This window comes from Eptesicus fuscus, chromosome 17 (genome assembly GCF_027574615.1).
Source record: "Eptesicus fuscus isolate TK198812 chromosome 17, DD_ASM_mEF_20220401, whole genome shotgun sequence".
Taxonomy (NCBI): domain Eukaryota; kingdom Metazoa; phylum Chordata; class Mammalia; order Chiroptera; family Vespertilionidae; genus Eptesicus; species Eptesicus fuscus.
In genome coordinates this window covers 5,712,794-5,740,672 of record NC_072489.1, presented here as the reverse complement: position 1 = coordinate 5,740,672, position 27,879 = coordinate 5,712,794, and the positions used below count along the sequence as shown (strand labels likewise).

Genomic DNA, 27,879 nt, shown 5'->3' with positions numbered 1-27,879 from the left:
AAGAACTCTCTGACCCCATCAGAAAAAGCAATACCAGAATAACAGGCATACCAGAAAAAGAGAACAGAGAGCCTCTTCAAACAAAGAGTTGATGAGAACTTCCCAAACCTATTGTGAACGAAAGAAGCCACCTGCTAACCTGACAAGCTCAGGGGAGGCCTGTGTGGCAGTCTTGAAAACTCAGAGACCTAAAATAACCACAAAAGATGGTCTGAAAATTAAATATTTAACTACAAACAGGTTATAGTGGGTAGTCATGTCCTAAGCTGCTATCTTCCCTGACAAAGATCAACTTAGATCTTCTTTACTGAGCCCATTTGCCTTTTTGCCTCTAAGATAACATATCTGTGAGATATCTGGGTAACTTGTAACTTCCTTTTTACCCCGGACCCCTCAGGGCACAACAAATGGCACCGGGACATTCCCTCATTGTTATTGTTATCAAGTTAATTGTCAACTGTTAATTATGTTAAAGTATCCTGTATCCATATCTGTAAGAGAAGCACATGTCCATCATTTCGCTTTTCACCCTATCCCAGAGGTTTCCCCGCTTTGCTTTGTCCCACCTCCCTAAACTATCACCAATGGATTTCATGTAACTCACCTAAGTCCCTTTCCTTTGATTTCAATGTATAAAAATAGATGTAACCCTGCATTCTCCGGAGCATTATCTCAATTCATTGAGGTTCTGCTTCCCGGCATATGTTGACAGTTTGACTCAAATAAACTCACTAAAATTCTTTACAGGTTTCAATGTTTTTTTTTCGTTAACACTATGAAAAGAACCAGATCCATGAATCCAAGAAGCAATTAGAAAACCTAATTACCTCAACCCAAAAAGGCTTTCTCCAAGACACACTGTATTAAAACTGTCAAAATTAATAGCAAAGAAAGAACTCTGATGGCAGCCACAAAAAAAGAAGACAGTAACCTATAAAGAAAATCCCATTACATTATCAGATTTTCAGCAGAAACCCTACAAGTTAGGAGAGAGTAGAATCAAATATTCAAACTACTGAAAGAGAGAAACTACCAGCCAACGATAACATATCCAGCAAAGTTAGCCTTTAGATATGAAGGAGAAATAAAGGCTTTTCCAGACATGCAGGAGCTGAGGAAATTTACTGCCAGAAGACCTCCATTACAGGAAATACTCAAGGGAGCTATTTTACCTGAAACACAGAGCAAAAAGTCACAAAACTCGAGTAAGATCACCAACAGGCAAACAGAAGCAGGATATTACAATGCTGTTTTAGAAGATGTACTATAGTCCTGCCTGGTGTGGCTCAGCTGGATGGAGCGTCATCCCATGCACCAGAAGGTCTCAGGTTTGATTTCTGGTCAGGGCACATACCCAGGTTGTGGGTTCAATCTCTGGTCAGGGCATATATAAGAGGCACATCAATGTTCCTCTCTGTATATCTCCCGCCCCCTTCCTCTCGCTCTAGAATCAATGAAAAATATAGGGTGCCCTCCCAAAATAAACATACACACTTGAATAATTATTTCATTTTCAAAATTGAGCTATCAGCTGCTAAAGTGTGTATAGACATTTTGGAAACACCCTGTATAGCCTCAGATGAGGATTAAAAAACATATATCCACTACTTTCCTATATAATAATGAAACTTCATTTAAAAAAAGGAAAAAAATTCCTTTTGCAACTGCAACAAAAAGAATACCTAGGAATAAACTTAATGAAGGATGTGAAGAACCTATATATCTATACTAATGAAAGGGTAAAATGCTAATTAGACCGGGAGACCTTCCAGGAGACCTTCTGGACAAAGCCATGGTGGCGGTGCCGAGGTAGAGGTGGTTAGGGGCGATCAGGCCAGGAGGGGAGGGCAGTTGGGGGTGAACAGGTCGGCAGGGGGGGCCAGTTGGGGGCGAGCAGGCCGGCGGGGGGGGGGGGAGCAGTTGGGAGCGAGCAGGCTGGCGGGGTGGGGGGGCAGTTGGGAGCGAGCAGGCTGGTGGGGGGAGCAGTTGGGGAAGAGCAGGCCGGCAGGCAGGTAAGCAGTTAAGGAGCCAGCAGTCCCGGATTGCGAGAGAGATGTCTGACTGCCTAAACTAGCAGTCGGACATCCCCAAGGGGTCCCAGATTAGAGAGAGCACAGGCCAAGCTGAGGTACACCCCGCCCTCCCCCCGCCCCGTGCACGAATTTCGTGCACCAGGCCACAAGTTGAAACTATAAAGCATTATTAAAAGAGATTGAAAATGACACAATAATTGAAATGGAAAGATATTCCATGTTTTGGATTGGAAGAATCAACACAGTTAATATGGTCAATTACCCAAAGCAATAAACAGGTTTAATGCAACCACCACCAAAATCCCGATGTGGCCCAGCCAGTGTGGCTCAGCATTGCCCCATGCACCAGGAGATGGAAGTTCAATTTCCAGTCAGATTACATACCTGGGTTGCAGGCTCAATCCCCAGTAGGGGGGTGTGCAGAAGGCAACATATGGATGTTTCTCTCTCACTGATATCTCTCTCTCTCTCTTTCTCTCTACTCTTCCTCCCTCCCCCTCCTCTCTCTGAAATCAATAAAAACATATTTTTTTTAAATCCCAATATGATTTTTTAAAGAAATAGAACAAAATGAATCATCAGGATCTTTTGTATAGAACAAAAGATCCTAAATGGCCAAAGCAATCCTGAGAAAAATAAACAAAGAGGGAAGTATCACACTACCTGACTTCAAACTATACTACACAGCTAAAATAATCCAAACAGCATAGGATGGCAGAAAAAGAGACATAGTGACCAATGGAACACAATTGGGAGTCCAGAAATAAAACCACATGTATATGGGGGCAAATAATTTTCATCAAAGGAGCCAAAAACATGAAATGAAAAAAAGAAAGACTTGCCCGGATGATGTGGCTCAGTGATTGAGTGTTGACCTACAAACCAGGAGGTCAAAGTTTGATTTCTGTTTGATTTCCGGACAGGATTACAGCTCAATCCCTAATAGAGGGTGTGCAGAAACCAGCCAATCAATGATTCTCTCTGATCACTGCTGTTTCTATCTCTCTCTCCCTCTCCTTTCCTCTTTGAAGACAAAAAAAAAGACCCTTCACTAAATGGTTCTGGGAAAACTGGAAAGCCACATGCAAAAAATACAACTACACTACTATTTGTCACCATACACAAAAATTAACTCAAAACAGATCAAAGACCTATGTATAAGACCTGAAATAATCCTATATAAGAAAAGCCTAATATGCAAATTGTCCCCCCGGGGTGGTCGTTCAACTGGGAGTTCAACCGCTTGCTATGACGTGCGCTGACCACCAGGGGGCGTCGCAGAACATGGCAGGTGTCGGGGACGCAGTGCTGGCAACAGGTGGCAATGGAGGCGCTGCCAGCCCTAATGGGCCCTGACGGGAGCGGGACCACGGCGGATGGTGGAGCAGGTGAGTAGGTGGCGCCAGGACAAGGCAGGTGCAAGCAGGGGCCCAATCACCCCGCTGATTGCCTCGCAGACAGCGACCAGCAGCAGTGGCAGGGGGTAGGGCTGCCACCTGGCTCCCAGGCGCTAAGGGAGCTGGGCGGGAGGCCTGGTCCTGATTACCCCACAGGTGGGATGGTGGAGCAGGTGAGGGGGTGGCGCCAGGCCAAGGCAGGGTGCCAGGCAGAGCTGGGGGGCTGAGGGCACAAGCTGGGGCCCGATCTCCGAAGGCCACCCCAAAGAAGCCCACCCGGGCACGAATTCGTGCACCAGGCCTTTAGTAAATTATATTAAAAAAAACATAGGTACTAAACTTCTGGACCTTGGTCATAGAGAAGATTTTATAAATTTGACCCCAAAGGCAAAGGAAATAAAGGCAAAAAGCTTCTGCACAGCAAAGGAAACTGTTAACAAAACAAAAAGACAACCAAATGGGAGAAGTTATTTGCAAACAGCAGCTCTGACAAGAAGTCAATATCCAAAATACAGGCATAGGCAAAATTAGGTTTACAGCTGTGAGTAAGCAATTTATTCTTGCATTACTTATTAATTGCTGTATTATATTCTATATGAACAACCATAAAACTACTTTTTCCCATCCCTGTATTTAAAGAACTCATAAAATTCAACACCAAATAAACAGACAAGCCAATTACAAAATAGGCAGAGGATAGCTAACAGGTTAATGAAAAAATGTTCAACCTCTAGCTATTAGGGAAATGCATATCAAAATTATGAAAGCCCTGGCTAGTTTGCTCAGTGGTTAGAGTGTTGGCCTGCAGACCAAAGGGTGTTGAGTTCAATTCACAGTCAAGGGCATGTACCTTGGTTGCAGGTTCAATACCCAGTCCTGGTTGGGGCACGTGAGGGAGGCAACCAGTCAATGTGTCTCTCTCACATCACTGTGTGTCTGTCTGTCTGTCTGTCTCTCTGCCTCCTCCTCCTCCTCCCTCCCTCCCTTTCACTCTCTCAAAAAATCAATGGAAAAAAATATCCTCAGGTGAGGATTTTAAAAAACACACTACAATGAGATACTATTTCACACCTGGTAGAATGGCTATTATCAACAAGACAAGTAATAACAAGTATTGGAGAGGTTGTGGAGAAAAAGGAATGCTCATTCAATGCTGGTGGGAATGCAAACTGCCACAGCCACTCTGAAAAACAATGTGGAGGCTCCTCAAAAAATTAAGACTCGTGTTACCATATGACCCAGCAACCCCTCTTCTGGGTATCTACCAGAAAAACTTGAAAACATCCTATCCTATATAATAAAGAGCTAATATGCTAATTGTCCCCTCGACTGGGAGTTTGACCAGGGGGCAAGGCCAGCCTGCCAACTGCCCGCGGCCCCTCCCCCTGGCCGGCCCCACCCGATCGCCCCCCCCACTCTGATTGGGGGCGGGGCCGGCCGGCCAACCACCCATGTCCCCTCCCCACTGCCAGCCAGACCCCATCCATGCACAAATTCGTGCACCGGGCCTCTAGTTAATTCATAAAGATACATGTACCCCTATGTTCAATGTAGCATTACTCATGATGGCCAAGACATGGAAACAACTGAAGTGTTCTTCAACAGACGACTGGATGTGTTACGTATATATTACTCAGCCATAAGAAAAGATGAAATATTGCCATTTGCAACAACATAGATGAATCTTGAGAATATCATGCTAAGCAAAGTAAGTCACAGAAAAGTTAAGAACCGTATGATTTCACTCATATGTAGGATATAAAACTGAAAGCAACAAATGAACAAAAAAACACAAAAACTCATAGACAGACAACAATGGTGGCTACCACAGGAAAGGGGGTAGGGGGTAGGAAAGGTAAAGGGGGTCAAATATATGGTGATGGAGATGTGACTTTGGGTGGTGAACACATAACGCAATATTACAGATGATGCATCATAAGATTGTACACTCGAGACCTGTATAACCTTATTAACCAATTTCACCGCAATAAATTTAATTCAAAAAGATAAAATAAAGAGGACCCTGGAAAGCCACATGCAAAAAATAAAAGAAATGAATTGAGAGAAAAGGCCTACCATCTGAGGGAGTTCTTCTTTCCTTCTTCTCTTTCAGTGTCTTCTGAGGTTTTGCTTCTGTAGATAAGGCTTGAAGAATATGTCACAGTTTTAACCACACTCCATCTATGCTTAGTACCTATCTATTGATTTTGTACACATGTATCTGTCATCCTCATGACTCCTAAGCTCAGAGCAAGCCATTCAACTTCATACATCAGCTCCACCTGACCACTTCAGGCAGTGCCTGACAAAGGTGCCTCTTTTTAAGCAAAAAGCCTCAACTTACATATTAAGGTCACATGCATAACAAGTTTGCACCTGCTGAAAGAACTATCCTGACCTATTCCCACCCTGTTCAATCACTAGAATACACTGGGGCCCATGCTTCTCTGAGGTATCCATTGACCCCCTGAAATTGCATATACAATGTTATATAAATGCGTATTTGTGCATTTGGGGTGGGGGCCCACTGTGTTTAGTTATCAAAGGTTATAAACCAGAAAAGAATAAGAAGTACAATGTAAGTCTCTTGTGCTTTAGTAAACCTAAACAGAGATGTCTGCCCTCAGAGAGGTTTCTGTACTTCCCACCACCACCGTGTTAACTCATCTCAAAGGGGCGGGGGGGGGGGGGCGGGGGGGTACCTCTCTGTTCCTCTTCCACCTGGCTCGTAGCACTCCCTTTGATCCGAGCAGCCAGCTCATCAGCGAAGGACGTGGGTCTTTTCTGCCAGCAGAAGAGACCGAAAGAATCACTTTTTGTCACAGACAAACTAGTCCAGTTTACTTTTGAATATTTAACCAAATTTTTTAAATAATGGCAAAGAAATTGAAATGATGAGAAAATTGGATTTAAATAGATGCACTCTAGGTGATGAACACACAATACAGTGTACAGATAATGTGTTGTGGAATTGTGCACCTGAAAGCTGTGTAATTTTGTTAACCAAGGTCACCCCAATAAATTCAATAAAAAGAAAAATGATAGTAAGATATGTACACATATAATACCTCAATAAAAAAAAAATTTTAAAAAAGAATAATGATAGGGTGGTGAAGGCCTGGGGCAGGGGGGCAGGGGCAGGCTGGAGGGGATCAATGAGGGGAAGAACGGGACATATGTAATACTTTCAACAATAAAGATAAAAAATAAAGAAAAATAAACATATGAACCCTATACAGATCACCTGACATGGGTGTTCCATGAAGTCCTTGGGGTGGGGGGAAAGGAGGGAGTATTAGGATCTTAAAACTCTGGAACTGAATCTATTTTAAATGATCTGACTTGTAAAATTGTAACATTTGAAACAGAAAGTGATACTGGCTAGGTAACCTGAGATGCTCAACCATTGTTTTTAAAAGTGTAATTGAAAATACAAATATGATGTGAAATAATATGATTACAAATACAAACACAATACAAGGAATGAGGCTTAGGTACTACTTCTAAACCTTGACAAGAGGTAGCAACCATATTTTCTTACAGGTCTAGGATTCTCTTCAATGTCCTCAATATCTTCCTCCTCCTTCTCAGAGTCAGCGAAGATGTCACAGCCATCATCATCCTCTTCTTCATCACTCATTTGTGCAGTGTGCTAAGAGTAAAAACCACCAGATAAGAACTGTTAGATAAGGTCACCAAGCTGAAAAAGAGATACTGCTACTTAGCTTTTAGGCAAAACTGTAAGTTCGTTAAATGCAGCAAACTATGAAGCAGTACATGTGCTAGAACAAATAATACACATTTTTATTTTTAGCACAAGAAAGTAATAGTAACATAAGATATTAAAAATATCCATCACTAGAGAAATGATTAAATAAGTATCATCCCATCTTAATAAGAATACTAATACTCAATAAGAATACTAAAGGAGTTAGAGAGCGGGACGTCTGGCTTGCGAGTGGGAATCGCCGTGTCCAGTGCGACTAACGAGCGATTTAAAAATAAGTGATGTTGAGAAGGGCAAGAAGACTTTTGTTCAGAAGTGTGCCCAGTGCCATACTGTGAAGAAGGGAGGCAAGCACAGGACTGGGCCAAATCTCCATGGTCTCTCTGGGCGTGGACTTCCTTACATGGACACCAACAAGAACAAAGGGATCACCTGGGGAGAGGCTACACTGATGGAGTATTTGGAGAATCCCAAGAAGTACATCCCTGGAACAAAAATGCTCACCGCTGGCACTGAGAAGAGTGCAGAAAGGGCAGGCTTGATAGCTTACCTCAAAAAAAACCACTCATGAGGAATAGTTGGCCCTGCCTTATTTATTACAAAGGTCTCATGACTTTTTTTTATGTGTACCATATTTAAATTGATCTCATACACCAGAATTCAGAGCATGAATGGCTAATAGAGCATTTCTTTCAGGCAGTCCTAATTTAAATAAGACTGGCTTATGGTTAAAAGAATATGGTCAGCTTTTTGAGATCTGATGATAATTTTGGTTCAGCAAGCCCTGTCACTGTCCTCCCTTCTAAAAATATGATTGGACTTGATTCCTAGTGTTCAACTTTTCAGAGGTGGGAGTGCCATCTCAGAACCTGTAGGAGATTGGCTTATATTTAGATTTCTATGACTGGTTGTATTAATATGTTTAAATTCTGAGGAAAGCCCTTCACTGTCTCTTAGACCTGCAAGACTTGCTTGTGGTTCAAGTTGTGTTCATCAGCCTGTTAAAAGGAAGGGCTGCAGATAAGCTGGCAGTGACCATTTTATCTTTTTGGTCCCAACTATGCCAATTTAATAAAATTCCCTGTATTTAAACTGCTGCCTTTTACTGAGTGAAAGGCATTTTAGTGTGGTTTATGTATAATAGCAAATAAAGAGTATCTAACACTTCTACGTTTTATAAATGACCTTTAAGGTCAGGTGCTTTTAAAATTCAACGTGATAAGATATAATAGCAAACTTTGTGAATTCTTTAAGTCAGACTAAGTCATAATTCAGGATTATCTTTTTTTTCTTTATTGATTAAGGTATTACATATGTGTCCGTATCCCTCCCCCATTGCCCCCCACTCGCCCCGTCAGGATTGTCTTGAATACATGTGTGTGACTGGTAATGGTGCTTTTGCCTGCTCACTAGGATTAAAGTAGAGAATACTAAATCATCAACACAAAATGATAAATTATGTCATCATAAGGCTTAAGATAATTAAAAACAAAGTCACAGATAAAAAAAATTACTAAAAGGATAAGCTGCAACAATTGAAGAGCTATCTAAGGAATCAAGTGAAAAAACTCTGAATGATAAACCCAGTATTATACTCTGCACCCCCTCACACCTACGCCATCTGCATGGGCACAGATATACTTGTAAAAACAAAGAAAAACACTTGGACATATACACTGCCAGATCATAACACCCAGTTACCTCTGGAGGATGTGAGAGGATGAAGACTGGAAGGCTCAAACTAAGCTTTATCTGTTAAGCTCTAAATTTTATAAAAGCAGCCACTGGTAACCGACCAGTGTGGCTCAGCAGTTGAGCATCAACCTATGAACCAGGAGGTCATGATTCGATTCCTAGTCAGGGCACATAACCAGGTTGCAGGTTCATAAGATGTGCAGGAGGCAGCTGATCAATGACTCTCTCTCATCATTGATGTTTCTATCTCTCTCTCCCTCTCCCTTCCTCTCTGAAATCAATAAAAAATACATTAAAAAAAAAAAAAAAAAACAGCCACTGGTATAATTGTTTTAAAGAATGTCTAATGTTTAAATTAGTTCAAATTAATGATATATTCTTTCTACTTTGCATTTGCAAGCATCTGGTGAATAAAAAACAGTAATGTAGTTACTAAAAAATTAAAATTAAAAAACTGCCAGGCACTATGCTAAAATCTTTAGAACTCTGAGGTTAACTGTGGGACACAAAAATATGAACAATACAAACAAATGGTTAAACCAATGCTTTTGATCACTATATTGCATTGTTTGAAAAACTGTCAGAATTTACAGATCTCCACAGAAAGGAATTTGGGTTACCCTATATAATCCTATCCTATATAATAAAGAGTTAATATGCAAATTGACCATCACTCCAACACACAAAGATGGCCGACAGGGGAGGGCAGTTGTGGGCGATCAGGCCAGCAGGGGAGGACAGTTTGGGGGGGGGGACCAGGTCTGCAGGGGAGGGCAGTAGGGGGCGACCAGGCCTGCAGGGGAGGGCAGTTAGGGGCGACCAGGCCTGCAAGGGAGGGTGGTTGGGGGCGACCAGGTTGGCAGGGGAGGGCAGTTAGGAGCAATCAGGCCAGAGTGGAGCAGTTACAGAACTCACAACCCCTGTGCTGAGGAGATTGTAGGAAAATCATTATGCAGGATCTGTAACTTGGAATGTCCATTAAACAGTAAATATCCAGAGCCTTTAGTATAACTCTACACAACCTTATGCCTAAGGAAGCAGTTCACATAAGCAAAGGAGTTTTCTGTATGAAAATACTGAATACATCATTATCTCAAAAATAAAATCCTGAAAATAAGGCATTTTCCATATACATTTAGAGACTATGACAGTATCATGTATTAGTGTGCTTAAAAATATAGTTTGCCTGGCTCAGTGGTTGAGCATTGACCTAGGACCAGGAGGTCACAGTTCAATTCCCGGTCAGGGCACATGCCCGGTTGTGGGCTCAATCTCCAGTGTGGGGCATGCAGGAGGCAGCCGATGAATGATTCTCTCTCATCATTGATGTTTCTATCTCTCTCTCCCTCTTTCTTCCTCTCTGAAATCAATAATAAAAATATGTTTTAAAAAAACAACAGAAGTTTAGCCTGGCCGGAGTGGCTCAGCTGGTTGAGTGCCATCCTGTGCACCACAAGACTGCCGGTTCGATCAGTTTGATTCCAAGTCAGGGCACATACCTGGGTATGGAACTCAACCGATCCATGTTTCTCTCTTAATGGGTGCTTCTCTCTCTCTCTCTCTCTCTCTCTCTCTCTCTCTCTCCCTCTCTCTCTCCCTCTCTCTCTCTCTCAGGGCACATACCTGGGTATGGAACTCAACCAATCCGTTTCTCTCTTAATGGGTGCTTCTCTCTCTCTCTCCCTCTCTCTCTCTCTCTCTCTCTCTCTCTCTCTCTCTCTCTCTCCTTTCTCTAAGCATGACCTTGGGTGAAGATTAAAAAATATATATACACATATAAAGGAGTGGGCAAAAATAGGTTGAGTTTTGAGTACATGAAACACATAGTTAATAAAGCTCTTATAATAATCATAACCTGCATATATTTTTCCATACAAACAACTATAAACCTACTTTTACCAACCCCTGTATATAGAAGTTTACAAAGCAAATTACAAAGACTATTTAAAGTGACAAGTACAAGAAAAAACATATTAATATAAAGTAGCAGAAAATAAATTATGTATATATGATAAAAAGAATACATCCTTAGTAGAACACACACACAAAAAAATTTTTTTTTAATCCTCACCCAAGGATATTTTTCCATTGATTTTTAGAGAGAGTGGAAGAGAGAGGGGAAGACAGAGAGAAACATCGATGTGAGAGAAATACATCGATTGGTTGCTTCCTGCATGAGCCCTGACCAGGGTCCAGGCCAGGGAGCAGCCTGCAACCGAGGTACGTGCCCTTGACCTGAATTGAACCCGGGACCCTTCAGTCTGCAGGCCGACGCTCTATCCACTGAGCCAAACTGGCTAGGGCAGGATATGTAAAATTAAGACAATGATATTAACACAGTAAGATTAAAAGATTCTTTTGAGCCTTATTGTTACTGCTATACTGTCTCAAATTTTAAAATGGAGAGAGGGATTCAGTTTGGGTAACTGGGGCTATCTTTAGAGGCTCTGCTTCTCAATTTTATTTTTTGCTTCTTTTTTTTTTCCCCGAGAAAAGTTAAGATAAAACTATAAAGTAAAATTATATATATATATATATATATATATATATATGTATATATATATATATATATATATGGAAGTAGCCTAAAAACATGAAATGCTTGAAGGAAAATTAGTTGTAAATATGAATAAATCCTTATTTTCTCATAAGTCATTCAAAAGTAATTTTAGTACCTAGTTAGTATGCTTCAACTAACTTCTAAAAGTAAAATCAGCTGAAACCGGTTTGGCTCAGTGGATGGAGCGTCGGTCTGCGGACTGAAGGGTCCCAGGTTCGATTCCGGTCAAGGGCATGTACATTAGCTGCGGGCACATCCCTGGTAGGGGGTGTGCAGGAGGCAGCTGGTCGATGATTCTCTCTCATCGATGTTTCTAGCTCTCTATCCCTCTCCCTTCCTCTCTGTAAAATATCAATAAAATATATTTTAAAAAAATAAATAAATAAAAGTAAAATCACTTTAATATGAGCCTTACCTGTATTTGATCATTGTCACTGTGATTGGCAAAATCTTCCTCTGACTCCTTTAGGGGGAAAAAGGCTTTGTTGTTAATAGAGGTTTTACTCAGAAGCACAGAAGTAATTTCGGGTCTAAGTCTTTGGGGCCCCTCAACACTGGGTCTCTACTGATACTGGTCACCTGAGCATCAGGTTTACATGAGGTGGATAGCTGGCAATATCACCCAGGGCTGTTCCAGGCAATATGTAATCTTTTTGTGGTTAATTAAAACATCTCTGACCATTTGTTCAGGTCCATCTGCACTATCCACTGGATTTAAAGTAAGAATTGTATATTTAATTAACTAAATTATCCAAAATTGGTTTATGTTATTTTACTTTTTATACTCCATTCTCTAGATTCCCTTCTAAACAAGATACCTACTTCATCAGGCCCAAGAAGGGAACATCAGTGTTTAAGTAAGACTTGCATTGATGGCTGAAAGCTGTTATGGTGAAGTTATTTAAGAAAAGCTCATTTCCCACTGTTAGATGTTTTGTTTGAAGGGCTGGCTGAGGGAGGGCAGGGGAAGAGGATGAGAGAAAAAGAGAGAAGTATATGCATACAATACTGTCTCCTTTTAGAAATCTACGCTCAAACATCTCTAACCTTTGCAATAACGAATATTCTGTCTAAAGGAACAAAGCCAGATACAACAGCGGTCAAGGTCCACAGACCCTGAGGCCCTAGGGCAGAGTCAGGTTATAGTCTGGATATGAAGACACTAGTGGCAACAACACAGCTAACACTAAGTGGACGCTCTAAGCATTACTCTGGTCTAGAAGGTTTTATAATAAAGGTTTCAATAGTGTACATTTTTCCTAACATTATTCAAAGACAGAACTTACTCAAAGACTGTATGTCAGAAAGAGATCCCACCAAAATATCTAAGCTGCCCTCTCAAAATGTATTAGTCTAAAGAGGACTTGGTGGGGAGGTGAAGGGAGAGAAATGGTAAAAGGGATTAAAGCAGTTTTCCTTGTTGCTCACAAGACAAAAATGAAATCCAATCCCAAGGAAAAAACTTCACAATATGGCTTCTCTCACTGTTGAAAGATTTATGAGGACATATTGCTAATTCACAAACATGTTATTTACTTAGCCTGCTAAACACACCCTAGGTTTCCTGCCAACGCTGACCTGGACACACTGAACAGTCCTTACCTCTTCTTCATTCTCTTCTTCGCTGTCCACAATGCTGCCACGATCGCTGCCTACTGAACCTTCTGTTTAGAAGAAAGATAAGGTTATCACAAATATTCGTAAGAAAATGTGCTTAGCCCTGACCAGTTTGGTTCAGTGGATAGAGCGTCGGCCTGCGGACTGAAGGGTCCAAGGTTCAATTCCGGTCAAGGGCATGTACCTTGGTTGTGGGCACATCCCCAGTAGGAGGTGTGCAGGAGGCAGCTGATCGATGTTTCTAACTCTCTATCCCTCTCCCTTCCTCTCTGTGGAAAATAAATAAAAAATATATATTAAAAAAAAAAAAGAAAATGTGCTTAGTTTCTTCTCAAAATCACAAACCACCATATAGAAGCATCACAGAAATGCTTATAAAACTAGCTATACCATTAACTGGAATTAAAAGTCTCTTATAGTGAGGAATTAAATACTTACATAGCCTCAAAGTATCTCCCCACAAGATACTTATTAATTACAAAAAAATTATGAAAAATAAAGAAAAAGATGTCATGGTTATAAAAAGCAAAGCCTTTTTTTTTTTTTTTTCAACTAAATGCAGCGAGCAACCCTGGATCCAAATCAGAGGAAAGTGACATAAAGGACACCATGGGACAACTAGCAACAAGGATGAGCTAATAGTATTACGTCCAGTAAAATTTCCTGACTTTGCTTATGATGGTGTGGCTGCATAAGAGAATGTCCTTGTTCTTAGAAAATACGCACAGAAATATTTAGAAGTGACAGCGATAATGTCTGCTTGCTGTCTCTCAAACAGGTTCAGAAAAAAATAGTATGTATATACATAGAGAGAGAAAGGCAAAACAAATGTGGCAAAATGTTAACAACTGGTAAAGCTGTGTGATATGTGAGAGTTCTCGGTACTATTCTTACAATATTAATGTAAAGTTTGAAATTATTTTAAAATAAAATGATATAAATGTTAAAAGTAACTAAAATATTTGGTGCAAAGAATACCTTCACTGGATAATTCTCCAAGACCTACGTCTTCTTGCTCCATGAACAGCTTTGACCCAATTAAATAAGGTAAAGGACGATCAATGTACAGATCCTGTGAAAAATAATAGAAAATAAGCCATTAAAGCCCTGACCGGTTGCTCAGTGGTTAGAGCATCATCCTGTGCACCGAAGGGTCACGGGTTTGATGCCCGGTCAAAGGTATGTACCTGGGTTGCAGATTCGATCCCCAGCCCTGGTTGGGGTGTGTGTGGGAGGCAACCAATCGATGTGTCTCTCTCACATTAACGTTTCTCTCCTTTCCACTCTCTCTAAAAAAAAAAAAAAAATCAATGAAAAAATATCCTTGGGTGAGGATTAACAACAGCAACAAAAAAAGCAGCATTGGTAAGCAAAAATCAATCATTTATATTTTTATTGATCTCAAAGAGGAAGGGAGAGGGAGAGAGATAGAAACATCAATGATGAAGGAGAATCCTTGATCAGCTGCTCCCTGCACGCCCCCTACTGGGGACTGAGCCTGCAACCCGGGCATGTGCCCTTGACCAGAATCGAACCCAGGACCCTCCAGTCTGCAGGCCAACAGTCTATCCACTGTGCCAAACCAGCTAAGGCTCAACCAATCGATCTTGAGAATCCTCAAAAAGAGTCCTAAATCTGGAGAGAAGCACACTGAGGAAATAACCCAAATGGTTTTCTATGACTACAAGAGGCCTGGGGCACGAATTTGTGCACCAGTGGGGTCCCTCAGCCTGGCCTGCAGGATCAGGCCGAAACCAGCTCTCCAACATCCCCCAAGGGGTCCTGGATTGCGAGAGGGCGCAGGCCAAGCCGAGGGATCCCACTGGTACACTATAGGGGCCGGGGAGGGACGCAGGAGGTTGGCCAGCTGGGGAGGGATCATGGAGGGCTCCAGGACATGTCCGGCACATCTTACTCAATCCCGATTGGCAGGACCCCAGCAGTAAGCTAACCTCCTGGTCAGAGTGTCTGCCCCCTGGTGGTCAGTGCACGTCATAGTGAGCAGTTGAGTGGCCTTAGCATATCATTAGCATATTATGCTTTGATTGGTTGAACGGACAACCAGACGCTTAGCATATTAGGCTTTTATTATATAGGATGAGAAGGTAGGTATGTATGTCCCAGTTTTAGGCAGGAGGTATGGACAAACAGGTCACAAACAAGGCACAAAGGGACTCGAGGCCTCCTTCACACTGCATCAGAGAGCCAAGGAGAAGGCTGGGGGAGAGCACATGAAACATGGGCTAGAGGGAAAAAAAGAACGACAAATATGCAAACATCTATAGAAAACATAATGAACATATGTCTAAGATGGATGTGAACCTATCTGGGAGAGAAAAAAAACTTAAAAGAAAATAATAATATCCCCCAGGTATTATTCACACTGTTTAACTTAGAAAAGTGAAGCTGGTAAAATAAGACCAGATGATAAAACATCAGAACAAAACGAAGGAGACAGTGTACATGATAGTATATGCTGGAGACCCACCCATCACACACATTAAAAATTTAAGGACAAGGCACTCCACTCCTAGGACAACCTCCCATCACCACTGCAGGAGGAAAAGCTGACTTGTCCTGAGAGGCATGGCCCTTGGCCATGATGTCTCTTCCCTATGAAAAGACCCCGGGATGAGGGAGAAAGAATTGTTCTAATGCTTCACACAACAAAAAGTTCGGGAAGATTAATGTAAAGGGTAAAGATACAACAGCAATCAATTCAGTGCAAAGAAAAGAAAGTGATAATTGGGCCCTAGCCAGTTTGGCTCAATGGATAGAGCGTCAGCCTGCGGACTGAAAGGTCCCGGGTTCAATTCCGGTCAAGGGCACATGCCCGGATTGCGGGTTTAATCCCCAATAGGGGGCGTGCAGGAGGCAGCCGATCAATGATTCTCTCTCATCACTGATGTTTCTCTCTCTCTCTCCCTTCCTCTCTGAAATTAAAAATTAAAATTTAAAAAAAGCAAGTGATAATTGGGCAAACTGTTCACTGACTTAGGAGGCCTTCCCAAGTCCTCCTGTGTGGGGACTTGGGATTAATAGTGTGGCTAAGGAATACATTTCCCAGAGTCCACTGCTAACTTCTAAATCCCAACAGTAAGAAAGCAGGGATCAGCCCTGAATTGGTATGACACTAAGCTCAAACTGAAAGAGAAAGGTGCAGCTAAATGAATGACAAGAGAAGAGTTTCGTTTTGCAGCATTTCAATTCGTAAGACACTTTCATGTCACAAGGACTCTCAAAAGCAATATAGCAACTTTTTTGTTTACTTGAGCCATTCTGATATTGCCCAAATGTCTCCACTGACAATCTCAGAGAAAGTAATAGCAAAGCAATAAATATTTATTGGGCTAATAGTCTGTTCATGAATGTGCATAGTTTTATTCGTAATAGCCAAAATCTGAAAACAACCCAAATGCCTTTCAACACTTCTGCAGTCTCCCTTAGCACAAGCTACAGAATTCAGGATCCCAACAACCTCTACCTTTCATGAGGCTTCTTCTCATTCTTCAAAACACAATTCAAGTCTTTTCTTTACCCGAACTTGCCCAGCATAGAAATCAATTCTCTCTCAGGGCACTTATGATGGTGACACTCATAAATGTCTCCTCTCTCCCCTGTCTGGTAATGCTGTAAAAAGCATCCTGTGAGAAGGAACCATGCCCTGAAACTTCGTATCCCCTAATGTGGTATGCTGCCTTATACACAGGTAAGTAAGCGCTCAAACAATGCTCTTGTAAAGCAAGTTTTTCTGATGCCCTCCAGCATCCACCCGCCCCCACCTTTCCTTCCTCCTTCTGACCTCCAGATACGAGAACGCTGAGTCACATGCTCACTTGCTCGAGTGTCCAAAACACAACAGGTGCAACAATAAGTATTTGAACTGCATGTCTTTACCTTTGGTTCGAGGATCAGTTCCACCCGCTCATTAGCATCATCTTCTTCAGAGTCTGAGTTTCCTGCTTTAATATCTAGTTGCTCAAATGCACTGTCCAATACTTGTAAACCGTAGTTCACAGCCTCCCGAACTTTAGGAATCAGATCTACTTCTTTCTGTTCCCGGGTCTTCTCCTACAAAAAAATACCGTTCAGCATGGATCTTCAATATATTGATTCCACCGTAATAAAACACCACAAATGTTCTCTAAAGTCTAGACTCATGCTCCAAAAAAAAACACCTTCATTCAAAAGGCTAACGTAATGCTACCAAAAGGCAGATTCTGAGCAATGCCTTGACGCTGACTTCGGAGTAAGTTTTAAATCTCAAATTTGTCACTTTCAGGACAGGGATCGAAGTACCTAAGGTCCCAGGGCTCCAGATTCACCATCTATGAAAACAAAAGCCCTGCTGTGTTCAGCAAGACAATGTAGGTGAAAGCACACTAACAGTTAATGGCACATCACAAGCCCTCAAATGGCACCTCGCTTCCAGGGTACCAGAGGAGTGAAGGGCCTAGACTTCGCTTCACCGTAACTGTATCCCACTAACCTGGTCAATGGTGCTTTGGACAATTTTAGGAGTAAAGACCTGGAAGAAAATACTCCACCCAGAGGTGTCATTTTTCAATGACAATTAAAAATAATAATAATGCCCAGCCAGGGTGGCTCAGTGGTTGAGCGTCAAGGTATGAACCAGGAGGTAGAGGTTAGATTCCTGGTCAGGGCACATGCCTGCGTTGCAGGCTCCATCCACAGTAGGGGGCGTGAGGAGGCAGCCGATCCATGATTCTCTCTCATCACTGATGTTTCCATCTCTCCCGCTCCCTTTCTCTGAAATCAATAAAAATATATTTAAAAATAACAATAAATACAATAATAATTGGACAAATGCAGTTACTTTAATAAATTTGTTTCAAACCCGGAGAAGGTCAGTTTCATCTCTCATCTACCCTGTTCCTCATCCTAGAACCAGCTCCCCCACTCGCCCTGGAAGTGTGTGTAAAGCACCAACCTGCTGAAAACAGTTCAGTCTCCATTTCCTACAGTGGCAGCTCCCAACGACTGTTCCCTCATACACTCAACTATGTCTCAATTTTGAGAAATATTGAAAAAAAATGCAGTGTCATTTCCCCTCTTCACAAATATTCTATAAAATGATACATAATTAATTATAGAAAGAACCAAACCATACAGTACTGTTTTGAGGGCCAAAGGGAAAACCCTATGAGAACTATACATTTTGATGACAACATGGAAGTGTTTCTGATTTAGCTTTTTGTTTTGGCTGCACCTTTCTTCCACTTGGTATGCTTGGTGCTAGTAAATGGTTAACACTGTACTAAGGGTGTGAACATACGTGTGTGACATAAATATAGTGTCGCTGGCCAGTGTTCTAAGTGGTTAGAGCATCGGCCCAGGCACCAAAGAGTCTCGGGTTTGATTCCCAGTCAAGGGCACATACCTGGCTTGCAGGTTCGATCCCTAGCCCAGTCAGGAGGCAACCAACCAATATGTCTCTCTCACATCCATGTTTCTCTCCCTCTCCCCCGCCCTCACTCTCTCTAAAAAATCAATGGGAAAAAATCCTCGGGTGACACTTAACAAAAAAATAAAATTAAGCATAGTTCACTGAATACTTTCACTTTAAAACTGAGCCTGTCTTGGTGGAACTGGATACTACTGCACTTAAAGACTTAGCAAATCTTTGAGTACTATTAAAAACAGTTCTATTAAAAGTAGTACTATTAAAAGCTTTTTATTTAAAACAAGGCTGGGAACAGGGAGAACTGTAGCTGGTTTCTAATATCCTTTCCCAGTCCAACAGTTTCATATGCTACAAGTCAGTTACTGATAAAGTAGAAAATGATTTATATTTTCTAAATAAGTTAGAGCTGATTCAAAGCGCCTCCCATAATAAACTTGGTCACACTGCACTGTGCCTCCCTGGGTGGGAGGGGAAGGGTACAACTTCTGCCAGAGCGCCAGCGTCTAGGCTTGGCAATGGTGAGGACCCAGGAAGAACACAGGGAGCCACGGAGTTCACGAAGCCCTCCAGCATCCACCCGCCCCCACCTTTCCTTCCTCCTTTCTGACCGCCAGTATTTTCCACTAACAGAGTCCACAAAATACCAGCTACACCCCCAACTTAGAACCTTAGCTTGTGGCATTCTTTCTTGCTGAAATGGCCCTAAAACCTGGCCTCTCTTTCCTCAGCCAGCTAACATCTCATCCTTGATGAGCTCTTTTGCATCTGAACTTCTGAAGCAGCAGTCACGCAACTCTGACATGCTACATCCGTCACCCCAACCAAGACGTAACCTCCTGAAGGCAGAGCCTTTCTCCTAGTCACAAGCTCCCTGCAATCTCCCCGAGTTAACACGCATTCACTCACATCCTGCAGCACTTAGGAGGCGCCCCAGTGAGGACTAATCCCGCATCACCTTCCCGCTGTTTTTCACTGGCAGGAGTAAGAATCAAAGGAGTCATCATGACAGGACAGGTAAACAGTGTTCAAAGAACTTACATCTACAGCCCAGCCTCTGGCCTGTTCCTGGGTAGCCCTCAATGTAAAAATGGTTTTTGTATTTTTTAAAGGGAGGAGAGAAAGGGAATAGGAGGATGAAAAGAAAAAAGACAAAAAAGAGGCAGAGACCAATGAGGCCAGCAAAATCTAAAATATTTACTAACTGGCCCTTTACAGAAAATCTCTGCTGAACTGGGCTCCATTCTTAAGCTGGAATGCTGGAACTTGACTATGTATTTTTTAACATACTAAATTTCTGAAGTAAAAGACTTCAATTGTTGGGCTGATAGGAGCAGCCTTCCCCACTTCCCCAATATCCACCCCCCACTGGCCACCTTACAAGTCTCCACTACTTTCACCTCTCAGCCAGCAACTCCACGGAAGAGCGATTCATGCAGGTACCTGTTCTGCTTTTTCTGCCTCAGCCTTGACAACCGGCTCCTCCACTTCTTCATCGTATACACGCTAAACATGGAAGCAAGTTCATTTTTAAATGGTTAAAACATCATTTGGAATAAACCACAATGAAAGAATTCAAGATGCTATAAAAATGATAAATTCAATATACAATAAAGACAAGGAAAAAATTATCTTTAAATGGCTGAAGCTACTAGTCAGGGACAAAAAATGCAAAGATCAATAGTCAATTCACCAAAACTAAATTTAAAAAAAAGACACAACTGACTAGCCGACTGAAACCAAGTTCAATGTCATTGTTGACCCGAGTCACAAAAACCATGATGCCCGTTTTCACACCTTTTTGCTTAACCTAACACTTAGTGTTGATGGGGCAATGATACAGGAAACTCAAATGTGAGGCTACTAAGAATGTCAACTGGCAGAACGTATCTACTAGGTAACATGAGCTTTAACATTTTGAGCAATAGAAACGGCAAAGGTAAAAGTTATTGTCATTCTGTTGCTTCAAGTAGCTGGTCCATTTTATTATCCTATTTATATGAAAACAGACAAGCCATGCCGCCCACAAATGAGCTGCCTGCAGGCTAGGCATTTGACTGGCCCATGGGCATGGACACAAAGGCCTCTTTCCCAAAACAGCCATCACTCCAGCAACTCACTTCGATTTCCTTTGTTATTCTTACAGTACTTATCGTTTTATAAACTCCCAAAGTACAAGTGTTACAAACAGTGGGGTGATGAAAGTGTTCTGGAATTAGATACTGGTAACAGTTACAAAACTTCGTGAATGTACCAAAACCTACTGACTTGCACACTTACTAAAAAGGTCAATTTTATGGAATGTAAATTGTATCTCAATTATAATTAAAACGTCAATATACAGATACATGGAGCCCGGCCAGTGTGGCTCAATGGTTGAGCATTAGCCTAGGAGGTCACAGTTCAATTCACAGTCAGGGAACATGCCAGGTTGTGGGCTCGATCCCCAGTAGGGGGGTTGTAAGAGGCAGCCCATCAATGGTTCTCTTTAATCATTGATGTTTCTCTTCCTCTCTGAAATCAATAAAATTATATAAATAATTAAAGAAAAGTGATATATTTAAAAGTATTTTCTTCCCTACCTCCAACCTAACCCTTGGAATAACCCGTTTAAATGTGGTGTGTGCTCTTCCGTTTCCTGTGGCTCTTAAACAAATGCGTACAGACATTTGAACATATTCGGAGTTCTCCCATCCTTCCTTGTTTTAAATAAGCATCCACTTGTACTATACTTAGTTCTCTGCCCCACTTTTTCACTTAATGTTCACATAAGCCACTTTCTGGGTCAATGCACATAGATTTGACTTAATCTTTGTAATATCTGCATAATATTCTATGGTATGAACTCAACCACAATTGGACAGCTCCCTACTGGTGAACATTAAGGAAATTTCCAGTTTTTGCTTTTATAAACAAACTGCTGTAAACATAAGCACACATATATTCTTAGACCCTGGCCCTTTTATTTCTATAGGTTTTCCAAAATAGGTTTGCCAAGTCCAAGAACAAAACTGTTTTTTAGTAGCTCCTTCCAAAGTATTATCCACAAATCTGTGATAACTCACACTATCACCAATAATGTTTCAAGTGCTCATTTCCCAAACCTTTACAGCAGATGTTATCTCTTTTTAAGATATCTGCCAAACTCGGCCGGTGTGGCTCAGTGGATGAGTGTCCACCTAGGAACCAAGAGGTCACGGCTCCATTCCCAGGGCTCGATCCTAAGTAGCAGGCCTGCAGGAGGAGCCAACTGATGATGTTTCTCTCTCTCTATCCCTCTCCCTTCCTCTCTCTAAAATCAATAAAAAGATATTAAAAGAAAAAAAGATATCTGCCAATCTGATAAGACAACATTGTTTTTAAATGTCCGGATCAATTCTCAAACACCAAATTTGTAATTCTAAGCAACTCTAATCAAAATACTAATAGGATTTTCTGTGGAACTTAACAAGATAATTCTCAAATTCACATAGGAGAATAAAAAGCCAAGGATAACAATGAAAATTCTGAATCAAAAAAAGCCATGTGGCCCTAGCCAGTTTGGCTCAGTGGATAGAGCGTCAGCCTGTGGACCAAAGGGTCCCTGGTTCCATTCTGGTCAAGGGCACGTACCTTGGTTGCAGGCTCCTCCCTGGCCCAGGCCCTTGTCAGGGCACATGCAGGAGGAAATCAATCGATGTGTATCTCTCACATCGATATTTCTCTGTCTTTCCCTCTCTCTTCCACTCTCTCTAAAAATCAGTGGGAAAATATCCTCGGGTGAGGGTAAAAAAAAGAAAAAGCCATGGGGACTTGCGCTATGAAGACATTAGAAATCTATGGTATTTAACATTGTGATACTGGCATATAGCAGATAAACATAATAAAAGACAGAGGCCAGAATTACATGTAAGCCTGATTTTATTTTCACATAAACACATATGCACACACATGCATTAATAGACATAAATCAGTGAGGTCAACCACATAGAAAAAAACAAGATGAGATCCCTACCTCATACTACATGTATGCATTCATACACATTCACACATATGTATTTTCCAGGTAAGAACAAAAAGGCAGAATACAAAAGCCCTCATCTAAAATGTTTAGAGTTAAGGAAAAAATGGAAGTTGGTGCATTTGAACCAAATATGGAAAAATATTAAAATCTGTTAATGCAGGATGGTGCATATAGTTAGCATCTGTGGTTATGTGTTCTTTTCTAGGCATATGAAGCACTTCACTAAAAATTTTGATTTTGAAGGATTATGAAATAAATTATGATCTATTGTTCTAGAATAAAAAAAAACAAAGTTCACAAAACCCCTACAGATGTTAAAATGCTTAAAACAAATTAGCATTAAGAAAAATGAAGGTTGCAAACACACACACACACAGGGTAATCTAGAAAACGTTAAAGTTAAAAAGAGTAGAGAGAAATATGCCAAATGTTCCATGGTTTGTTCACTGGAGTGGCAAAATTATAGTTGATTTTTTATTTACATTTTTACACTTTAATATTTTTTATTTATGCCAATCTCTTCTACAATGAGTGTTCATTACTTTTATAACAAGAAAGAAAACTGAAAGCCCATGGTCTGCATGGGAAATGAATTTGGAATATATACCAAAATGGCTCTGCTCTAGCTGACAAAGTTGCAGATGCTTCTTCAGTTTCCATATCCTTTTTCCTAATTGTTCTATAAAGATCAGAAAATTGGGAAGTAATTTTCACACTCAGAAACAAAAAAGCAATTTTTGAAATTGATATTTTAGAGAAGAAGGGAGAGAGAGAGAGAGAAACATCAATCTGTTGCCTCCTATACTCGACAACCTGGGTATGTGTCCTGACCAAGAATCAAACACGCCACCTTCTAGTGTACTGGACAACGCTTCAATCAACTGAACTACACCAGCCGCAGCAAGTAATTCTTAAAATTGAAACTTTAAGACATGGCAGCTTCAGAATTCAAATCGTGAGAACATTTTCCTAAAAGGTGAAGGTTCATGCTGAAGTCTGAACAGCACCATCATCCTATCTTTTTCCTGTCATTAAAAGTTACCTCCCAAGACATCAACAGCCTGCAGCTGAAAGCCAAACATGACATCTCAGAAACCAGCCAGCAAATACATAAAACCCAGGGAAAATTTTACAGTAACCAAGACTGTACACCTCTGGTCACCAGACAAGGCAGAAAACCAATGCTACCACCTTCCTTCATCCTACCAGGTGGAGCTCACAGGTTCATGTGTCTTGATCATTCTCAAATCAGTTAGTCGTACCCAGATTTTAAAATATCTTGGGTATTTCCACTCAGAGGATCTTTTCCTCATTTGGGGAGACCTGGTAAAAGGTGAAGATGGGGAACTGGAGAAAAAGGGGCCAGGGGCAGGGGATTTCTGAACACACTATACACAGAGCTGGCCCTTTTCATGTACGTGTTCTCTCATTCACTTAAATATTCACTGAGTCCCTACATATCAGGTCTGTGCTAGGCAGGCCCAAGGAATAAAACATTTTGCAAAAATATGGGGCTTGATTCAGTAGAGGAACTGCTTATCAATAAATGTAAAACTATAATCTTGGGACACACTATAAAGAAGTCATTAACTAACAAAAAAAAAAAAAGAGTTATTAACTAGGTCAATTAATGCTTCAGGACAAAATTCCTAAATTAATAAGCTAATAATTAACAATTGTGTTCCTTTCTGGTAACACACTGAAGCATTTAATTAGCATTTCTCCTCCCTCAGAGTCGTCCCTGGAGCCTTTACTAACAGTACTGATTTCTCTTGCTCTACAAAGGCCTAAATGCTCTTCAGTTTCACTAATTCCATAATGCAGTTTGCAACCTTGTCCCTGCCAAAGGTTAATTACTAAAACCCAGAACTGACTTTGAATATCTTTCTAATAAAGCATGAAACCAAACGGCACCATCACACAAACTACAGTTATGTCAGGATTTGAGGAAATTAAGAGCCAAATCACTGCCAAATATATTATCAGCCTATAGATACTTCTAGCCGTACTCTCAAAATCATCATGCTCTGCCGTGAATGGAAAGAACATGTACCACATGCATTATAGGGGTCTGGGAAGCAGTTAAATTTGGCAGTGCCAACAGTCCCATCCAGAGACAAATTCTGGCTGCAGACTGAAACGGGAAGACAAAGAACTAAGGGCAACGGACAGATGGATGGGAAACAGGGAATCCAAGAAGTGAACAGTAATACAGAACTATTACACACACAAAAAAATCTTCAAAAACAAAAACCTAGCACTTAACAGAAATTCAATAAACATACAGATAAAATTACACCTGGTGTACAGCTCAGTAATCTGTTTAGGGTTGATTCTGTGTCATAGGTTCAGCCATCATAATAAAATTCTAGTTGAAAATATTCCAAGTGGACACATGCATGCCTTTAATATAATTTATCGGAACATAATGGAACGTTCTGTAACTATAGTCACATGCTGGTGGCCCAGACGATCTTTACAGGATATGCCAAAACAAGGCTTGAGTGCCACACCATTCATCACAACTGCTGACTACTCTCAAAACTAAAAAGGGATGCAAAGGCTAGAATATGAGAAAATTTTATAATTAAAATCTTTTAAAAGATGTTAATCCTAGAGAAAGAAGCTTAAAGTACCAAGGACCACCACTTGCCTCAAAATTTAGGAAACTAGTAATAGATCTCCTGCTACTCCAGAAAGCATTATTTACAAGTCTGACGTTGCTAAGGAACTCACATTCTCAATGAACTGGGTATTTGACAGCATAAGGAAGTCATTGAAGACATTGTGCAGGCGACAATCTGTGGCTTTAGTTTCCCGGATTAGTCCATCCACTTGTTTCTTGATTTCATGGGTCCTAGAGATAGTCTGCTGTGAAAATTCCTGTAGAAACTGGAGTAACTATTTAAAAAATAAACGTACAGAAGTATCAATATTATATGCATCTATTTTTTTTTTTGTCTCAAAACAAAAAACCCATTTCCTTTCACCTCTGTGTGCGTGCGCTGGAATGTACAAGGGATGCTGGTTTTGTGGGAGCTAAGGCCAAGTGGCATTGAAGAACACTTAGAAAGCGCATCAAGCCAGTGGCAGGTAGTCAGTGGGCACTCGCTATTTCTTTTCTATGGGAATTTTAAAGTCCTCTTTGGTTGTCATTCTACAGGGATTACAGACAAAGGGTAAAATAACAAATCACTACTTTTTAAAAAGTCTTATTCATATGCGACTTTGGAGTCACAGTGCTGAGCTTGAAGAACCCCTCCAGGATAACCTCATGCTGGCCTGCCTGGCGCCCCACAGCCCGGGGTCCAGCAAGGAGTCGCCTCACAGGTGCCACAGCAATGCCGCGGGCAGGGATGGGCACCCGCCCCTTCAGCAAGAGAAGCCCGATCGCGGCCAAGTCCGCGGGGCAGCACGAAGGGCTACGGCCCCCGGGCCCGCCCTCTCCCTGACGCCTGGGCCCTGCCCCGAGGGAGCGCGAGAGGCCTGGGTTTTACTAAGACCGGTGGCAGCGGGACGGACTGGGTCCAGGAGAGAGAATCGGGGTCCAGCCCTCCCGCTCGCAGGCCGGCCGTCCCCGCAGGCGGCCTCCTCCCCTGCGGTCCCTCCCGGCCGGCCCGGGGCCCGCCTCTCACGCCCGCGTCCGCCGCCAGCGACCAGGTCTGGCAGCTCCTGCGGATCTCCTCCACCGACCAGGGCCGCTGCCACGCGGGCTCGGGCTCGGGCGCCCGCTCCTGCCCGGGCGTCGTCGGGTTCATCTGCAGCGGAAGGACAAGCAGAGGCTGAGCTCGGCGGCGGCGGCCTGGCCCGCCCGGCCCGGCCCGGCCCGCCCAGCCCGCGGCCGCCCTCACCATCCCCGCAGTGCGCCTCGGCGGGGCCACCACCGCGCAGACCGCGTCCGCCCAGGCCCGCAGGTCCCGGAAGCCGAGCCCCCAGCCTCGCTCCTCCACACGTGACCGGTTTCACGTGCCCTGGCCACACGTGACCGGGCCCTCACGTGACTGGACGGCGGCGCCGGAAGGAAGCTGGGGCCACCGCTGGAGAGATCATTAAGCGGCCTGCAGCTGGGTTGGGGCCGGGAGTTGGGGTGGGTGTGCCGGGGCCCCGGGCGAGCTCTTCGGCGGGCGGGCCCAGGCGGCGGGGTTTCCACCCTGGAGCTCCCCGCCAGCCCCTCGTTCCCAAGGAGGTTGTGTGGAGCCGGGGCCGCGGGCTTTAGACGGGGATGCGGGCAGAGGGAGGGCGCCCCCTTGCGGGTCAGCGCACAGGCGCTCAGTAAATGGGGAATAACCCACCTTTCTGACCACCGCCCGTCTTTTGATGGCATGCTGGGTTTCAGCTCACTGCGCAGGACCTACTTAAAATCCTTTATGTCAGGTCTGATCAAATAATGGAATGGATATCCCCTCCCCTGGGAAACTGACCTTTAGATCATCTCCAAGCGGCATTCCCTTTCGCTTGGACCACATTCCATTTGCTAAGATTAGTAACTTCCCCTCCGGACTTGCCCTGGATCCCGACCGCCCACCTGCCGAGTCCTTTAAAATCTGACTCCTCGTACCTGGGTGCTCGGGCCATTTGGGGGCTCAGCCCGTCTGGTTCCCAGATGACCTAACAAATTAATAATTTTTTACCACTTTCGTCCTGTTTGTACCTCTTTCAGTGACCCGAACACTTGACTCTCTGGGCTTTGCACTCAGATTCAAGTCCAATCTAATCATATGATAGGAAAAACCCTTTATAATCTGATCCTTGCCTGCGAATGCATCTCAACTCTGATCTGGCCATCCTTTCTCACTTACTTGACGGTCACTTTGCTGAGTCCTTCCAGTGACAGACCAACTTTTAATATCTATTTTTAGAGAGAGGGAGAGAGTGCAACATTGATTGGCTACCTCCAGGATCGAGCCTGCTACCTGGGTATGAGCCCTGCACCAGAGGATGCCCAACCAACGGAGCCACCAGGCCACCACTAGATCAACTTCTTTTAAAAATGAAGATCCCAACATCTTTCCATTCCTGTGTGCCCAGTGGCCAGTAATTTAACCTCGAGTGTTTTTTCCTCAGTAGAAGTTATGATATTTGCTCAATAGCTAGCATGGTGCCTGTCATATGGTGACCATCAAACAATAGTAGTCAATCACACACACAAAAAAAGAAGAGAAACCTTGCCATTTGCAACAAGAATAGACCGGAAGTATATTACACCAATTGAAAGAAATCCAAGAGAAAAAGACAAATATTTGTGAACAAATGAACCAACAACAATAAAACAGAAAGAAACTCATAAGTACAAAGAACAAACTGGTAGTTGCCAGATGGGATGAGCTTGGAGGTTGGTGGGAAAGGTGAAGGGGATTAAGCGGTATGAAATGTCAGTTATAAAATAAGTCACAGGGAAGGCAATATAGTCAATAATATCGTAATA

General features: G+C 42.5%; 2 protein-coding genes across 6 annotated transcripts in view; one reads left to right on the top strand and one right to left on the bottom strand.

The window, feature by feature from the left end:
• The window catches only part of LOC103292836 (WASH complex subunit 2A), a 69,802-nt gene extending 43,416 nt beyond the window's left edge, over window positions 1-26,386 (bottom strand). For all 5 annotated transcript variants that reach the window (XM_054728627.1, XM_054728630.1, XM_054728629.1 and 2 more), the window contains exons 1-11: window positions 26,306-26,386; window positions 26,090-26,212; window positions 25,191-25,355; window positions 19,895-19,957; window positions 16,927-17,100; window positions 14,008-14,101; window positions 13,015-13,076; window positions 11,828-11,875; window positions 6,972-7,082; window positions 6,133-6,214; window positions 5,507-5,575 (exon numbers count right to left, since the gene is read on the bottom strand). In XM_054728627.1, the coding sequence (XP_054584602.1) occupies window positions 5,507-5,575; window positions 6,133-6,214; window positions 6,972-7,082; window positions 11,828-11,875; window positions 13,015-13,076; window positions 14,008-14,101; window positions 16,927-17,100; window positions 19,895-19,957; window positions 25,191-25,355; window positions 26,090-26,212; window positions 26,306-26,308 (994 nt within the window). In that variant the 5' untranslated portion in view covers window positions 26,309-26,386. The remainder of the gene's footprint in view (window positions 1-5,506; window positions 5,576-6,132; window positions 6,215-6,971; window positions 7,083-11,827; window positions 11,876-13,014; window positions 13,077-14,007; window positions 14,102-16,926; window positions 17,101-19,894; window positions 19,958-25,190; window positions 25,356-26,089; window positions 26,213-26,305) is intronic.
• Window positions 7,184-7,728, top strand: LOC103292869 (cytochrome c-like). Its single transcript, XM_008149125.3, has 2 exons — window positions 7,184-7,203; window positions 7,437-7,728. The coding sequence occupies exons 1-2, from the start codon at window positions 7,184-7,186 to the stop codon at window positions 7,726-7,728; spliced, it is 312 nt and encodes a 103-aa protein (XP_008147347.2).
• Window positions 26,387-27,879: the final 1,493 nt, after the last annotated feature.